The following is an 18,469-nucleotide window of genomic DNA, read 5'->3' as shown; positions in this document are numbered from 1 at the left end:
TTTGGAGGGCTTTGAATGCCAAGCTAAGGAGTTTGGACTTAATTCCAATGGGTAATTGTTGTGAAGAAGCTTAAGGAGGGTGCCTAGAGCCTAAGGTTGTCCATGTGATGATAGAAGCATCTGGTGAATTTTAGAATGTGAGGATGGAAAGAGAATTGGGATCCAGAGAGAACAAAGCTATATCTGTATCAAACATGCATGTCACACTTTTAGGAAATGGGAAGCTAAGATAGCACATGTAACTCTAGGGCAAGTACAAAACTATTGGGAAGAAATTGTCAGTATATGCACTTATCCAGGGAAAATGCCCTTTATATGCCTGTTATATCCAATTAAAAGGTGAAAATAAAGTGTAACAACTGTTTTCATGTGTTTTTTTCCAATCAGAAACATATGATGATTGTGTTACAAGCTTAGTTTTGAGTTTAAGAGAAGATAAGCATGAATAGAGGCTTCTTTCCAATCTTGGAGAGACAATATGAGCTGGAGGAAATAAAGCATCATTATCTATAAAAGCCCCTGGGAAACTTTATCTATCATCTAACAGCAGAAGCTGCTTCCGAGTTGGAGGGGTGGTGTCAATGGAATGATTTCCCCCTGGCCACCCAAGATCTAGTATCAGTGAATTGTCATAGAAGGATTCAGGAGTGGGGATGATGTTTTATGTAGAGTCATTGTGGTGTAGTTGGGGAAAAAATACTTGACTTGGATTAAAAAGAGGCACAGGCTCAAATTCTACTTCTGGTGCTTACTACATGATCATGCCAAGTCACTTAATGCCTCTAAGCCTGTTTCCTTATCTGTAAAATGGGTATAATAATATCTGTAAGTGCCTCCTTCACAGAGTTGTTGTTAAGAACAAATATAAGGATAAAGATTAAACCTGTGATTTTCATGGCACAGGAAAATACCCTGGATGAGGAAACTCCTACCAATGCAGGTTAGCACTTTTTCTACAACTTATAGTCTTAGAGAACTTCCTGGATCATGAAGAGGTAAAGTGACTTGCCCAGGGTTATACAACCAGCATGTATCAGAAATAGAACTTGAATGTAGTTCTTCCTGGCTTTGAGGCCAGCTCTCTGTATACAAAATGTTATAGAAATGTGAGCTCTTACTGAAAGAGGCATTTTAAGAAGATGAATCTGATAACTGGTGTGCAAGCTACATAGGGGGTAAGAGACAAGTCCAGAGGCTGGGAGTCCTAGCCATCTAATTTTAAGAAACACTTTATTGGTATTGGCTTCATTCCCCACCCCGACCAACCCTACCCCCTGTCCTTTATAAAGGAACTATATATCTTAGAAGCCTAGCTAGCCCAATTTACAAATGGTTGGATTAGCTCAACTGTTCTTCCATATGTTTGGGAGGTAACACAGTGCTGGTTGTCTCATGTGGAATAACCTAGGCCAGCTCTCTATCTTCTCCTGTGGATGAGGGAGAATGTTTCTTGTACAGTGTAATGCTTGTTCTTGCATTACTGTTATGAGCCCTGTCTTTCACTATAGGTCACACAAATTTTTCTCAATTCTATTAGAGAAACATTTATTAAGTGCCTGCACTGTGCAAGGCATTGTGGATATGAACACAGAAGTGACACTGTCCTTATACCCAGGAAGCTTACTTACATTCTACTCCAAAGCAGGAAGTATATGCTAAGAAATGTCACTTATTTCCCCTATAGTACAACTGGAGACAGATAAAGGTCTCTTTAATCTCCATTTCTCTGTCATTCCCTCTGGCAGGGGAAAAAAACACGATGAAAGAAATATTGGATAACACTGATGGTTCAAGAAGGTGATGAAGAGATAATGCAACATGAAAAAAACTGGCAATGACATGGAGCTCTTGGAGTACTTCCTAAAAAACCCGATAATACAAGGGAGGAAGTAAACCAGCAAGGGGAGAAAGAGGAGGACTGTTCCATGTCCAAATACTGTAGAAACAGCTCCTTCATCTTTCAGATCCACCCTTTCCTCTTCATACTAACTATGTAATCCCTTGTGCAAATATGACAGTTACTTTATTAGCAGAATATTGTTGCTGTTCAGTTGCTTCAGTTGTGTCTCTTCATGACCCCATTTGGGATTCTCTTGCCAAGATACTAGAGTGGTTTGCCATTTCCTTCTCCAGCTCATTTGGCAAATGAGGAAACTGAGGCAAATGGGGTTAAGTGACTTCTTGTCTGGGGACACATGGCTAGTAAATGTCTGAGGCCAGATTTGAACTAATGGAATATTACTTGGGAAAGGGAAATAAACATTCATATAGCAACTACTATGTGTCAGACATTGTGCAAAGCACTTTACAAATATCTCTTTGATTCTCAACAACTCTATTGAGATAGGTAATGTTATTATCCCAAATTTACAGTTGAGGAGACAGAGGTTAAATGATTTGCCTAGGGTCACAAAGCTAGGAAGTATCTGAGGCTGAATTTGAACTCAGGTCTTCCTAACTCCATACCCAGTGCTCTATCCACTGCCCTCCCTAGTTTTCTCTATTCAGGTTTTTCCTTCACTTCAGGCTGTTCTAGATTCAGTAGCAAGAGTTATAGAGCGAAACTATTTAATCTCATTACAACCTTCCTCAGTTTCCTCTAGGCCTCCCTGTTTGTTAATGGATCAAGTACTGAAAACAAAACAAAACCAAAACCCAACAATATAAAAACAAGCCTACAGGACTTATCACATCCCTGTTCATCTTCTCATACTGAGGACTCCTAAAGTAAGACCTTTCGCTGAGCAAGCAAATGCCATTTCTTATTCACTATTCTCCTTCTCACTTTACTCTTTTTCTCTTATTGTGACCCATGAATGAAATAGTTACCCTTCTTCCTCTGTGATCCCAAGTCCTTCCATTTCTTTAAAACTTAGTGCATAACAAACTTTCTCTAGGAAGCATTCCTTGATTAACCCATGCCACTTATCCAATCCTCAAACTAAAATTTGAATCTATGCGTATTAAATCTGAGGTCTGTTCACTTTGGAGACTGAGATGAAAGAAACCAGCAAGTGTTTGGGAAAGAAATGTGTAACAATATGTGGAATTACTGCTGGGTCCAGGAGATCTGGAGTACTCTCACTTTCCCTCTTAAGGGGTCCTTGCTGTGGTTTGCCAGAAGCTGAGTTCAATTCTGGGGAGCCTGGCCCCAAAAGATAGGGATCAGGCTCTTCTCCCCCACTTTGGCTCCAGCCTAGAGTCTGGAGGAAAACCATTTCACTTTAGATTTGGTTATGTCTAGGGCCTTTCCCAAAAAATGAAGAGTAAAAAGGACTCAATGTAAACTGTAAATCAGGTATAGGACAGCTATTTCTTTCCTCTACCCAAAAGAAATGCTTAACACAGAAGATGTATAAGTATATACTGACAGAGACTTAGACAAAGCAGCTTTATATTCTATGAGAAAGTTGATACTTAAAACATTAAAGCATGAAGCATTGTTTGACTGCTGAGTAGGCATTTCATATTTACAGTATTCTTTACAGACCAGGATTTGGGCTTTTCTTCCTTTTAGAAATAGTCCTCTCTTCTGAGAAGAAGCATTACGGTAGCTATAGGGAGCATTCCCCATAGTACGGCTGGCACCAACTGAGGGACCTATGAGTTTTTGTTCTTTTGAACTTATGAGATTATCTCTAAGGCTGCAAATATCAGTTTAATGATTGCTGCTTGATCACCTATGCTCAGAGAAAGAAACATAAACCAGAAGAAGCAGCTAGGGCTTTGAGATTCAGTCTCAGTCTCACTTAGAACAACATATATTCTGGCTGTGTGAAGATGCTGACATTTTTGCTTGGAGGGAGGAGCTCCCTATTTCACCCCTCAAAACAGGTTCAGGGAGAGACTCAAAGAATCCTGACATACTTGGCAGATAGGAAGAGAGTGGTCCAGAGGGTGGGTTCATCCCCTTTACAGTCTGCTGAAAGGGTATCTCTTCCTGGCTTAGTGGCCAATCTTCTCTGAAGCAGTCACTTCCTCCTGCAGCCATCACAGAGACCAAGGGATTTTCTGCCATCTCAAAACACCAAGTCCTTCATGGCTACATTATCGCAGTTGGCTGCCTGGAAATGGCCAGGGTACAGGCTCAGCACTCCATGAGAAGGTCATTATTACCCTCTACCTCTAGTTAAGTGTTTGCTGTCTTCAGCAAATTAATTCTGAATTCCCAATTCTGAAAAGTTCTTTGGGGACTTGGGGAAGCTCAAGCATATTCTTTCCAAGTGCCTCCTCCAGTGCCTTGCACTAAAGTCTCAACAAAGTCCTTGTGGCACTAATTCTTAATGGCCTCCTAAATGCCTTATGAGAACCCCATGCAGTCCATTCTTATAGTTCTTGGACAATCCCCAAATTAGCTGTCTTTAGGGAAGGTGCTGAAGGCTGAACACTCAAGGTAGCCACTATGGTATCTGATACCTGTCAGCCTCTCCCCCCTTCTCATGCTACCTTTAGTTTTAGGATAATTAATCTAGAGCTAGAAGGGACCTTAGAAGTTATCTAGTCTAAGTCCTTCATTTTATAAATAAGGAGAATGAGGACAAGAAAGGACAAATGATCTAAGTTCACATAGATGGTAAGCCACAAAAGTGGGATTCAAATCCAGGTCCTGTAACTCCAAGGACAACATTCTTTTCATTTCCATTCTGTCCATATTTTTCTGTTTTGTGACTTAAAATTCACCCTTAATCTGATGATGCTACCTAAGGCTATTCCTGACTTAGTTTTGGGGAGTGGTGGCTTAATTTAGGTGTGTGTATAGGGAACAATTAGGTAATACTTAGAAAATATTTAGTCACATCAAGTATGGAGTATCAATCATTATTTTATTGATTTGTTGAGTACCTACTGTGTGCTAAGCACTGGGGATAGAAAAGGAGGCAAAAGACAGTCCCTGCCCTCAAGGAGCTTACAATCTAATGGGGGACACAGCATGCAAACAAATATATACAAAACAAATTATATACAAGATTAACAGAAAATAATTAACAAGGGAAAGTGCTGGAATTAAGAAGGGTTGTGAAAGGCTTCTTGTAGAAGGTAGAATTTTAGTCTGAACTTAAAGGAAGGTAGGGAGGTCAATAGTAAGAGTGGAGGATGAAGGGGCAGCTAGGTGGCAAAATGGATAGAGCACCAGCCATGAAGTTAGGAGGACCTGAGTTCAAAGCCAGTGTCAGACCAGACCATTAAGTGTGTGACCCTGGGCAAGTCATTTAACCCCAATTGCCTTGCCCCCCCCCCAAAAAAAGTGGAGGATGCAAAGAGTTCTAGGCATGGGAGACAACCAGAGAAAATGCCTGGAGCCAAGAGATGGAGTGTTTTGTTTCTGGGACATCCAGGAAGCTAATGTCACTGAATCAAAGAGTACCCATTGGGGAGTAAGATATAAGAAGACTGCAAAAATAGGAGGGAGCAAGGTTATGAAGGGTTTTGAATACCAAACAGCATTTTGTATTAGTTCCTGAAGGCAATAAGAAACCACTGGAGTTTATTGAGTAGGGGAGTGGCATGGTTGGGCTTGTAATTTAGAAAAATCACTTTAGTGGCTGAATGGAGGATAGATTGGAGTGAGGAGACTTGAGGCAGGCAGAGCTATCAGCAGGTGATTGCAACAGTTCAAGTGTGAGGTGATAAAGACTTACACTAAAGGGGTGGCACTGTTAGAGGAGAGAAGGTGGCATATTTGAGAGATGTTGAAATTAGTGAAATTGGCCAGACTTTGCAATAACTTGGATATGGGGGTAAGAGATAGTGAGGAATCCAGGATTACTCCTAGGTTTTAGGCTGAGGGTCTAGGAGAATGGTTGCCCTCTGCAGCAGTAGAGAAGGTAGGGAGATTTAGTGGGAACAATAAGAAGTTCAATTTTGGACATATTGAGTTTAAAATGTCTACTGAACATCCAGCTCAAGATGTCTGAAAGGTTGGAGGTTGTGGGGAAAATGATTATATTGTTTGGGAAAAATTAATATACTGTTTAAGTCTGATCTTATATGATTAAAGGTTTCCATATCCAGGGTGCCACCTGACCCCAGTAACTCTCTAGGAATACTGGAGATGGCTGTAAGATATTTTGGGTTCTCCCAGGTCCTAGATTCACCCAAAGCATTCTTATTTTGGGTTGCCACACCCAGGACTTTGGATGGGTCCACCCAAGTTTGTATTTTGGGTTCTCTTGTATTTTGGCTTCACCCAAATTTTATTTATATTTCATTTAGTTGCTTATGTCTATCTTGTTTCAAATTGCCCTCTTGTCAACTTTGCTTAACTGTACACATGGCTCATGTGCTAATACCCTTGTCTAAATCCTATACAATGCAAACCTTTCAGAGCTTGAATGGGAGGGAGCCACACCTCATTTCCAGCTTGCTCTCCTCTACCAAACAACTTAATACTAGTGCATACCTACATACCTCAGGCCAGCACTTAAGGGGTCTCTCTCTTCTCTCTCTCTCTCTTCTCTCTCTCTCTCTCTCTCTCAACCCCCCCTCCTGTCACTTTCCTTCTCTTTCTGTGTGTGTGTGTGTATATACATATATACACACACAAATAGATATATATAGATATAGATCTATACATCTGTTTATCTTATTCCCCAAAGTGTTATGTGACTATATTAATTTAGATAATTTTGGTACAGCTTATTCTCAGTCTGGAATTGACCTTGGTGATTATGTATGAGTCACTTCTTCTCTCTTTCCTAAGTCTCAGTTTCTCCTTCTGTGCAATTCTTTTCCATGTCCTTCCATGATTCATTTATAGAGTATCTACCCAGGTTGCTGAAAGCCTCCCAGTCTTCTGATATTTTATGAATAGCAGTGCCACAATAGAATTGTCCATTTGTTATCTATCTCTCTTAAATTTTTCTTTTTTTTAAAATTATAATTAACACAAACATTCCAATATACAATGAAGGGCAAAAGAGAATCGTATGTGCTATCATAAACTGGTATGCAATTTGAGGGTATGGTAGGTTGAACAATATTGCCATGTTTGTGTCTCTGATGAGGATGGGAGCTAAATCCCAAAAAAGAAAAACCCTGGACTTTCCCACATGGCCATATCTCTGGCATTTACCTGAGGCTATAATTCCATCAACTGGCCTTTCTTTGTGGCTACACCCAATCTCTCAATTCTGTTACCCTTAACCCAGCTAGCCCTCTTTATGGCCCCTGGCCATTTCTCACACTTAACGCTAGCTAGGCTCTATTATCCAGGTCCCAGGAGTTCTGTTCACCCCAGCTTATTGGCCACTCTCATCCAGATCTCCTTAGACCCCTCCTCAAGTCACCCCAAACTACTTGGCCACTCCTAGATCCCTCCCACAGTCTTTCTGTATACAAGGTCTATCTTGTCTTCATTAAGGTGCTCAGATTCTTAAAATCTAGCCCATAGCTCACTAATATTCAGATTCCTTAAGAGTCTGGCCAACATGATGTTCTAATAAACTTTGTCTTTGGCTGAAAGAAGGCTTGGGTTGAATTCTTTTGGACAGGACCCGAGTGTTGTGATGTTGGGGTCCCAGCACCCTTAAACCTCATCATGCCCACACCAAATAAAAATCTTCCCTTGTAACAAATATAGCTGGCCTATATCCTTTTCAAGTCATATACGTCCCTGGTGTTCTTTATGCCACATTGCACAAGTCATGTTAGTAATATATTGTAGGCTACTTATAACCTACCAGACAACATCTAGGTCACCTGCAATTTTAATTCTTTTAGAAGAATCCATGGATCACAGGCATACTATTATTGCGGGAATATTGATTTTTTTTATAATGTGCTTTGGTAGCAGCAAGGAGCTTGAGATAATTGAAAATACCATACAATTTCTGCAGTCTGATATAGCACAATTTCCTATTTAGTTCTAGACCCAATGCTATCTTCAGAGCCTGAGAGATATTTACTGTGGGCCAACTCAACAGGCTATCCACCCAACTGCCACTGTTGGGGAAATGTCCAATCTCTTAGAGCAACTACAATATAAAATCTGTATTTCTTGTGTCTAACAGATATATTATGAGCACTGCTAATAGGGACTGTTCCCATGATAAAAATCTGACCAGAGGGCCAACCTTTACCTTTACTTCTAGTTTTTGAAATACCCAGGTGACCACACTATACTAGGCATGATCTCTTACAACTTTGCTCTTGTGCCATTTCTAGTGAGGTACAAGGAGAAATGATTGGCTATTATCCGTAAGCATTGGAGAAAAGAGCCATAAGTAAGCTTTGAAATCCTCACATCATTGATATTTTTAGGATGCCTTTCTGGGATGCATCTTCCTGAACAACTTGTAGTTTCAAAAGAACACTAGGGGAAAACCATCTCCAGTTGTCCTGATCTCACCACTGGACTCAGTTGCTCCAGAGGACAAAGTGAGGCTAGTGACTGCACAGCCTTCCCTCATTTAAATCCAATTCACTTGCATGTCATGGCATCCCCTTCCTGATGTCATGTTCCCCTTTGAGGATGAAGGACAAACAACTGTGAATAGAAAATAGGAGCTGCCCCACTGGGGACCCAAATGGAACTGGCCAGTTGGGCAATACAACACAGCGTTCTCTCTCTCTCTCTCTCTCTCTCTCTCTCTCTCTCTCTCTCTCTCTCTCTCTCTCTCTCTCTCTCTCTCTCTCTCTCTCTTCCATTCCCTCGGTCCACACTGGGTGTCGTACCCTTACATGTGGATGCTCTGCCCAAAGGAATGTAAATTCTGATGGCTGAAACCTTTTTTTTCTTTTAAGGACCCCACCTTAAAGCCAAATCATTCCAGGCCCTAGTTGTTTGGTCAACAATAGGTCCTTAGGGTAGCCCCACAGGATCATTGTTTAGGCCCTAATTGGCTCAGAGTGAATGTAAATAGCAGTTGTTTGTGTTTTGGCCAGAAACCCTGAGGGTCTTTCCTTCCCAGATTGATTTTAAAAAAAAAACTAGGTAAGGAAGCCATTCTGTGCCTTATTTCTTACCTAGCCTTAATCACTGAAACATGTTAAAGACCTTAGCTTTAAAAGGCCAAGGTCTGCATCCCAGGCCATCTCCAGTCATCCTGATCTATATCTTGCCACGGGACCCAGATGGCTCCAGAGGAGAAAGTGAGGCTGGGACTTTGCACAGCCCTCCCTCACTTAAATCTAATTCACTTGCTTGTCCTGGCATCACCTCCCTGATATCATGGTCCTCTTAGATCTTGATCTAGAGAAAAAGGAGTACTTTGATTCTGTTTGTGTGCCAGTCAGGCACTATGGCAGATGACACGCCCTCCATTCCTTAGTAGATGATTTCATGAATTGCTGTCAAAAGCAAGAAAACTAGGAAACAAGCAAGTAAAGAAAGTTGGAAGCAGGGAAAGAAAGAAAATAAAGCTCTTGATAGCCAATCTACTGGTGATGATTTTCTCCCAATGTAGCTAGACTGGTCTTTTCAAAACAAACAGTTCATTACCACCAGTACTCGGATGTCTTTTCTTTCCAGCTTCTTAAAGGCATATAGCCTGTAGGAACCCAAGACCATTTCCATGCCATGTGGGGGCAGCGTAAGGCTTAATAAAGATGCTTAATAAATACTTAAAGTTGGTGCAGTGGAAAGGTCACTAGAACAAGCATCAGAAAACCTTGGATCTAGTCCTTCCTATACCACTCACCTAATTGGGCATGTTACAGTCTTTTGAGGGCCTCATTTTCTTCCTTTGTTAAAAAAAATGTATTAGTCTAGATCAGGTGTTCTTAACCTTTGTTGGTGTCACAGAGCCCTTCTCAACAGTTTTGTTGCCTAATTGAAGGTGTTAAGTTTCATGTAGAGATTGTTGAAAATAAAGATACATTTCCCCCCCCCCCAATCCAAGTTCACTAACACTCTGGAAACTATCCCAAGCACCTCTTGGGGGTTTGTGGGCCTCAGGTTAAGAAACGCCCCCAGCCCCCTCTCCCGTCTGATGATGTTTAAGGTTCCTCCCAGCTTTGAAGTTCTGTGGGTCTGTGTATTCCAGATGACTTGGCTGAGGGAGGGATGCCAGTAATCCAAGTGTACGGATCGCCCTAGAGTAGATCTAGAGTCATTCGGCCGAAGACAGCTGTGAATGAAACCTGGTGCTGGTTGGGGTGCGGCGGGGAGGAGGGACGAGTGTGTGTAGCCCGGCAGGGAAACTCCTCCTCTCTCCTTTCTTTCTTTCTCCCTCCACTCGGCAGCTGCCCGGGATGTAGGGTATGGTGCTGGGGCTGGTCCCCAGCTGGGCTTGGGGTGTACAGTCTCTGCGAGCCCATGCGCACCGCCACTGCCGCCGGGGACTCAAGGTTATGTAAGGAGCGGCAGGAGGGAAAGAGGGAGGAGGCAAAAAGAGGCAGGAGGCGGAGGCGGAGGGAGGGCTCACCGTCGGAGCTCCCAGCCGCCCCGCCCCCGCCCTTGCCAGGCGGCGGCCCCACAGCCCAGCCGAATGGAGCCGCGCTGGGATTGAGCGGGACGCAGACTAGAAGCCGCGTGTGCCAAGTTCGGAAGCGGCTGGAGAAGCTCTTCTGCTAGAAGCGAATGCTAGAGAGTCCCGTCGGAGTGGGCGGCTAGGCAAGCTTGCAAAGATGGGGTGAGTGCGGCGCCGGCTCCTCACCGCCCCTCTGCCTCTTTCTCCCTGCCTCCTTCCCTCTCCTGTTGCCCCCTTCCCTTTCTTATTCCCCCCCCAACCATTCTTTCTCCATATACTTCTCACTTTTCCCTCTTCTCTCCTCCCTTCCTCCTTGACTGTTCCTTTCTTCTGTCTCCCTATCTTGGGACTCTCGTCTTCCACTCTCTCCAGTGCCTCTTATAGTGGCACACCGCTCTTCTCAGCTTGGAGCTCGCCGGGCAGCCCGGGGCTGAGGAGCACGATTGGTTCTTCGGCTGTAATCGCCCTCCTGGGGGCAGGTGTCTGACCCCTTTATCGATCTAGTCCCCCCAGTTGCTTCATCCAGTCTCTCCCGTCCGTCTTTCTTGAGTGGGCGCTGCAAGGCTCTGGAATAAGCTCGACCGGACCGTGAAGGGGAGTCAGGAGCGGGCCTTGCTGGGGGCGGAGAGAGGGGGGCAGAGAATCGAAGTCTGAGGAACCTGGGTGCCCTCCGCCCAAGGGCCTCGCTGGAACGAGGAAGGGGGATGGGGTGGGGGTGGAGCTGTTACTGTAGCGTCCGCCTGATGAGTGAGGCATTGCTAGGCAGCCACAGCTTTGGATCTGGACACATGGGAAAACTGGGTGGGTTTTCCTCATGTCTTTTCTGACATATCGACCGCCACAGAACTGTCTAGGTGATTATGTGGAGCGGGCTGGGCTGCTGGGGCATTGACTGGATGGGGCCGGCGGGTGTCGGCGCCGCTGTGCGCACAACTAGAAAGTTAAGTGGGGGAACACTTGTCAATTCTTCGATCTTCTGGAGTCACACTGGTCAAATTCAATCCCAGGTGCTGTGGTGTTTAATATAAGAAAGTGTAAAGAGTTTTGTTACTATAATTTCAGTGATTGATTTTATTGCAATCAGCGTGGAAATCAGAGTTCAGACATTTCCCTGGGAGAAAAAGCACCCTCCGCATTCATAAGCGCAGCCCTCTATCTCCCCTCCCCTCCACTATGCCCCAAAATACGACTGGAACAACTTTGCTTCTACTCGGAGTTCATTAAGGATGGAGATTCAAAGCAGACTTGGCTTTGAATGGCAGATTAAGTAAGATTGATTTCACAGGTGTCGCTGGGGTACTTTGATGTTGAATTGACTAATCAGTCTGCGTACACAAACTAATTTTAAAAAAACCTGTATTTATTTTCAGCTCCTATTTGGTGTAGCTGGGTAAGAGCCATGAGTCACACACAGTCAGTCAGCACTGACTACAAAGCACTACACTACTACGACGAATACCTTCCATTTGTGCAGCAATTAGCTTACACAGCTACTTCATACATTATATCCTGTAATCCTTAGAATAACTCTCTGAGGTAGGCAGGGCAGCTGCTATTATCCCCATTTTCTAGATGAGGAAACCAAGACTCAGAGTAGTTAAAAGGACTCTGCCAAGATCACAGTGCTAGTAAGCAGTGGAGTGTGGATGATTGGAATCCAGGTTCTGTGACTTTTAGCCCTGGCTCCCGGTAGAGAAAATGTGCATACCTTGATGTGAAAATAGGAGTTAAAATAGAAGATCAATTTCCTTCTCGGTTCTGTAAGGGGAACATAGAGCAAATGCAGGGGGGAAATGGACCCCCCAATATGCAACATTACTGGTAAAAGGCTATAAAACGTGTATACAAACATATATGCATGTATATATCAGACTTTCCGGAGATAGTTCATAAGGCGCTTTTGGCTTTTATAGGGACCTCTTTTTTTTTCACCCATGGGGTAGTCTCTTTTTACAACCAGTGTTTCCTCCAGTGGCGTGTGTATTACTCTAGTCCCAAGCTGGAACTCAGTGTATTTTCCCACAGAAACAAATGCCATAAATGGTGTTTAGAGGATCTATGGTATTATCCTTCCCCTTCTTTTAAATTTCATGAAGTAGACTGTCAAATTGTGTATATAAAGTGATAAAGATTGCTGAGTTGTTTGAGGGACCTGAGGTGGGATTTATTAGGAAAGCTTCCTAGGGAAGGGAAGTTGTTTTTTGCTTTTGCTTTTGTTTTTGTTTTTTGAATGGAGTTTGAAGGGAAAGAAGGGGAAGGGAGACTTTTATGAAGGGAAACATGAAGACTATGAGTATTCTCAGAGATATACTTACAAGTTGATAAGCAGTTTGTTTATCCCATTGATGGTGTTTTGCATATATAATAAATTGATTTTGGTGAGTTTTATGCTTATGGCTACTTTAGTCAGGAAAGCACAGAGTGAATCAGTACCATATTTAGGTTGTATAGCCTATCCATTGTCTTTACACAATGCAGTTGAGCATAGAGCATTTGTGCATTTGGGTAACTTAGGTAATTCTCAGTAGACCCTTGATAGAAAATTGGCTATATGCTATATATAAAGTTTATAGTCTAGTTTATATAGTGCAGCAGAGAACCTTATAGTATCTTGGATTCTAGAATTGTTTTTAGGTGATTGGGGAAGAAGAAAGTGGAAAATTAATCTTCAAATATTGTACAATTAGCTGTGATCTAGTACCTAAACCTTCTTTTCTTCAACTCTTCATCTCATCCCATCAATCACTAAAGTCCTTACTAGTGGAAAGAAGCGAGTTGTATAGAAATTAAGATGTTCACCAGTAGACCTAAGGAAAATGTCAGTACCTCATCTTTGTATGTTTGAATTACTTGCAAATTTAAAATAAAATTTTGTCTTGGGCAATTTGTTGAGACATAGTTTAATTCATTATATTTTAACATCAGATATCAGACATCACCCTTTACTTATTTATAAGTAATAGGTGTTTTTAAAAATTCTTCTACCTACCATTTCTGCGTGCCTCCTCCCTCTTCTGGTTGGGCCAAGGTAGACAGGCAGGGAGATGGGAAGCAGATGGGTTGTCCATATTTCAAGGTCAAATGTATCCTATCTAAATATTACAAAGAATTTGAGTAGTTGGGAGAGAGAAAGGGAAAAAATGGCCATCTTGAGAAAAAATTGTGACTTTTTATGTTTTTCATCTTGTGTGACATAAAGATTTTGTGAAGATAGTTAATCTCTAAGTAACTTAAAAATTCCTTGTCTAGTATTATATATTCAGATTTTTAGGTTTTGCGTATTTTCTACTTCTCTCCACCAAAGTTACCCTACTTAAAGCTTTAGGTAGATTATCCTTTGCAAATCTCTAAGAATTATTTTTTAACTATTATTAATGGTAGTGTTGTTAATGCTAGCTTGGAAAATGTAATAGCCTACCCAGGCTGCTTAGTACTTTTTAAACAGTTTGCTAAATAAGCAACTTCAAAGGAAGCCAAAACATACAAAGAAATACCATTTGGATGCAATTTTCTTTTAATGTTGCGGTGAGACTTAGAGTTTTCATTGTGGTCTTGTAATTTGAAGACTGTTGGCCAGATCCTGACTAATATATTTATATGTTCTTTTTGTTCTGTCCAGAAAAATTTAAAAAAATGTTTGTCTGTCGTTCTGATTTAGTCAAGTCCATTTTGTTAATTTTTATGAACATGATCTATTATATTTGTATATCCTTTATATGCACCTTTTTTGGGGGGTGAGGTGGAGAGTTTACCACAGATAGCATTTCAAGTTAAGGATGATGTAATCTTGGTTATCTGAAACTATGGGCTTCCTTTTCAGTAATGTTATACTTTACCTATTAACTTTCCTTTAATGAACGTTGCTACCCTTTAACTTTCCATTCTTTCCTACGTCCAAATGTGTGAGTACACTATTGTTATTTTTTTTATGATCATGTTCACTTAAAACACTAGACATATCATCTCTGGGTAATTTTCAAAGAACATACTAAAGTGATTTGGGGTGTGTGTGTGTGTGTGTGTGTGTGTGTGTTTTGTTGTTCAAAAATACTCAATTTTCTATTCCCTACAATTAGGAAGCAGTGTTTCTTTATCCATAGCTTTTCAGTAAATATTAGTTATGTTTCTTCCCTTCACCATCAACAGGTCATAAAAGAATAAAAAAATGCAAGAATACTCTGCTTAATGTAATAGTAGTCCTGAAGAGTTCTGTGTACATGAAGTTTGTGTCAAGTCAGTCAAGAAACGTTTACTTATGTGCCTACTATATGTCAGGTTCTGTGCGAAGTGCTGGGCATTCAAAGAAAGGTGAAAGACAGTCTTTGCTCACAGGGAACTCACAATCTAATGAGGGAGACAACATGCAAATAATTATTTCAAACAAACAATATACAGGCTAAACTGGAAGTAACAGAGGGAAGACTCTAGAATTAAGAGGGATTGGGAAAGACTTCCTATAGAAGATGGGATTTTGGCTGGGACTTGAAGGAAGCCAGAAGGTGGAGAAAAGGAGGAACAACATTTCAGGTATGGGGACAGCCACTGACAGTGAAAATTCACAAAACTGGGAGATGGAGTAAGGAGGCTGGTGTCACTAGATCACAGAGCATGTGATGGGGTAAGGGGTGTAAAGTATAAGAAGACTGGATAGCTGGGGTGAAGGGCTTTGAATGCCAAATAGAGGAATTTATATTTGATCTTGGAGGTGATGGGGAACCCCTGAGTTTACTGAGTAGGATGATGACATTCCCAAACCCATCCTTTAGGAAGATCCCTCTGACCGCTGAATGGAGGTCATCTAGACTGGGAAGAGACTTATGGCAGGGAAACTAACCAGCAGACTATTGCAATAGTCCAGGCATGAGGTAATGAGGGCTGGCCCAGAGCAGAGTGGTTACAGTCTCCAAGGTATATTCAAGAAATTTTACAAAGGTAAAATGGCAGGCCTTGGCAGCAGATTGGATGGGGGGGGGCAGAGTTGAGAGAGAGTGAGGAGTATGTGTATATATCCACTCACATTTCATATGCATTAAAGGAGCTCCATCTTTAAAGGACTTCAATGGTGAATCTTTAGGTAAAGAGGTCAAAGTATTCACCCGATTCTCAGATACGCAATATCTTTATATTGCTCTCTAGTCATCCAAAGTCCTCTGTTACCACTCAAAGCTTATGTTTCCCAGAAATATTCCATGTTCCAAAATTCTCTCTCCTTTCTCCCTCCTACAACCAAACTCCCATTATCTCTTCTGAATAAATCTCTATGGGATTTTAGAGAGGATAGAAATCTGATTAGCATAATTTACACTGAAATTCAATAATTAAAAGCTACCCATCCCTGAGTAAGTGGGGCAGGGAGGTGTTTGAATTTTAAAAGGAGGTTGATTTAAATGAATCTTTGGTAGCTTGTGTGGAAGACATGTTTTTGAGCTAGGAGCCTTCTCGTTCTCCTTGTCTATGGCTGCCTCCTCCCATTCCTGACATGCCAGAAGAACAGGAATCAGCAATTTGGCACCCCATTTCTGAAAGGTTGCCAGTCCCTTTTCTAGCCAACTGAATAATGTTGTCCTCCTTTGAAAAGCTGTAATCTCTAGTTGAAAACTATGGGTAAATTTTGAAAAAATTGTCAAAAAATTCTTTCATTTATAAAAAGAAGCTGCTAATAGTAGAAACCATTTTGAAAATGCCCCTTTCATGATGTTAAACCATAAAATATCTTTCTAGACTTAGAAATTATGAAAGGTCATGTTAGGGATGTTCTAGAAGATGGTACCTGTTTGACCAGGAGACTGGCCTTAGACAATCTCTAATGTGCTTCCCCACCCCCACCCATCTATGAATCTATGAATCTGTGAATCTATTATTCTGTTCTTAATTGTTGGGAAAGAAATTCTTTTGTGGAGTAAAATTGCCACCTATTAGCAGTTGGAAATATTATCAATTGGGCAATTTTAAGCCTAGGTGCATTTTTGCACACATAGGATAAAGAACGATGATCAGTCATCCTATTGTTGATGGTTTGGAGGGGTGGGACTATATAATAATTATTTTTTAACATTCATTTACCGCTCTTTTCCATTTCCTATCAGTGTCATGGCCTTTTTGCTACAGTCTGGGGATATGGGACTGTTGGTAGTTCTGTCCTGGAGATGGCTGAAGGAGGTGGGATGAGAAATGCCAGAAAATCTCAACATTGTGATTGGATTGTACCGGTTGTCAGATCCTTCCTCTGAATGAGAAGGTTGTAAGATCCAAATAGGAAATTCAGAAGAAAAAGAGATCCTAGATGTAAAAGTCATCTTTAATTATCATATTAGTTTGAATATAGGGAGCGGTCCTAAAATGAGATCCCTTTAACAGGAAAAAGAAATGCACATAGGGATATGCTAAAACATAATATTTTGGAATGCATTGGAAAAAAATATAAACAGTCTTATGACCAATATGATATTTGTATTTTTATCCCAATCATAGTAAATCATCCTAAGCATTGAGGTATTACAGTGGAAAAGAGAAGTCAGAAGATCTAACTCACAATTATACCACTTACTGCTCTATCATTCTAGATGTCACTTAGCAAATGGGGAGCGGGGTGGGTAGTGTAAAAGATTAATGATGGTGGTAAACCAGGTCCCAGATGCCCAAATTGTTTCTTCCTATTTGATTAGAACTATCAGGACGAAAAGCAGAACATTATACCAGTTAAAACAGTAGTGAATATAGTTGATAAAGCACTTTGCAAACAGAAAATTCTCTATTAATGTTTCAGAGGAGGCAAACCAGGCCCAAAGGCATTTCCTGAGGTACTCAAGCATGACACTTTTCTTCTAAGTAAGAAAAAAAAAAGGGAATTTCCTCAGTGTAAGGGAAGGGAGGAAAATTCGAAGCAGTATGTATAGAGGGGACAAAAGGAAAATCATGCTTACTGTTTTGATTTTAGAGCAGAGATGGGATCAGTGTCTTTATTTCCTCTGTGCATTTTAATTATCCCTGTAACCTGAATGAGGATGTACAAATTTGTAAGGTGAACTTATCTCATAAAAATTCAAAACTTTTTGTCAAGTGAAAACTTTTTAATTTGAAAAAGAGATTTCTTCATTTTCAGTACCTTATACTTGACATATAAAACATGAAATGAACTATAGTAGAGCAGTATTAATATAATGAAGAAAAAATTTATCCAAAAGATTTTTTTTGGAGTAGAACAATTTTAGTGCCAGTCAAGTGCTCTTTTTATATATCTTGATTATATGCTTTAGTTTTTCAGATATTTTAAGACAGTTTTTATATCTCTCTCCTTCCTCCTCCCCTCTTCAAGTCTTCCTGTCTCCTGATTAACTCTCCCCAGTTCTCTCAACAGGAAGTAACAGTTTGGGGAAATTGAGTCTCAAGTACATTAAAATCTATTGTACTTTATGTACAGCTTATTATCTAAATGTTCAGTACCTGGACACTATAGCCTGTGCCACTGAGCTGTATTTATAGGTTTTGGAGGTGAATACCGGGATTTTGAACCAGCTGTTGTATGTTTCTTAGCAGGGTATGTGTTGTGTGGGAAGTTTGTCAGGGTTGAAGATTCTGCTGAATGCATGATTAAGTCTCCTGCAGCTCTACCTTCCAGAGCTGTTAGTCATATTGTATCACTCTGGCAGATAGAATTTATTTAAACTATATTTTGGAATTAGTTTGTTAGAATATAAATATGCTTGTGGGGGAACACACTTAGAATGATTGTCAAAGAACTAAGGAGAGTTGTATTCATAATACTGCAAGCATTATAGTCTAACTATAATTCATCTAAGAAACAAGGGAACCTGGCTTCAAATTAGTCCCCCTGCTTTTCTTCCCTGTGCAAAAAAAAGCTTTGACTGGGCATTATAAAAAATATTATGAACAGCAAAAACAAGCAGTGGACCAGGGTCCCAGGGGAGGATGAATGTACCTTTTTTAATAGGGGAGCCAGTGTCCCTAATAGATCAGGAGTTACCTGTTGAATTCTTAAGTCATACAGTGCAGATCTACACCATCCATGACACAGGAGTGTGATATGGCTACTAAAAAGC

General features: G+C 41.0%; 1 protein-coding gene across 3 annotated transcripts in view; it reads left to right on the top strand.

The window, feature by feature from the left end:
• The first annotated feature begins 10,389 nt into the window (after positions 1 to 10,389).
• HOMER2 (homer scaffold protein 2) overlaps positions 10,390 to 18,469 on the top strand; it is a 153,640-nt gene continuing 145,560 nt past the window's right edge. For 2 of the 3 annotated variants that reach the window (XM_020966345.2, XM_020966333.2), the window contains exon 1: positions 10,390 to 10,571. In XM_020966345.2, coding sequence (XP_020822004.1) covers positions 10,567 to 10,571 — 5 coding nt within the window. In that variant the 5' untranslated portion in view covers positions 10,390 to 10,566. The remainder of the gene's footprint in view (positions 10,572 to 18,469) is intronic. The other variant, XM_020966351.2, reaches the window with a different exon arrangement.

The sequence above is a fragment of the Phascolarctos cinereus genome, unplaced genomic scaffold, assembly GCF_003287225.1.
Source record: "Phascolarctos cinereus isolate Bilbo 61053 unplaced genomic scaffold, phaCin_HiC Scaffold_3;HRSCAF=262, whole genome shotgun sequence".
Taxonomy (NCBI): domain Eukaryota; kingdom Metazoa; phylum Chordata; class Mammalia; order Diprotodontia; family Phascolarctidae; genus Phascolarctos; species Phascolarctos cinereus.
The sequence above is the reverse complement of the archived record's forward strand: the minus strand, read 5'-3'. Positions and strand labels throughout refer to the sequence as shown.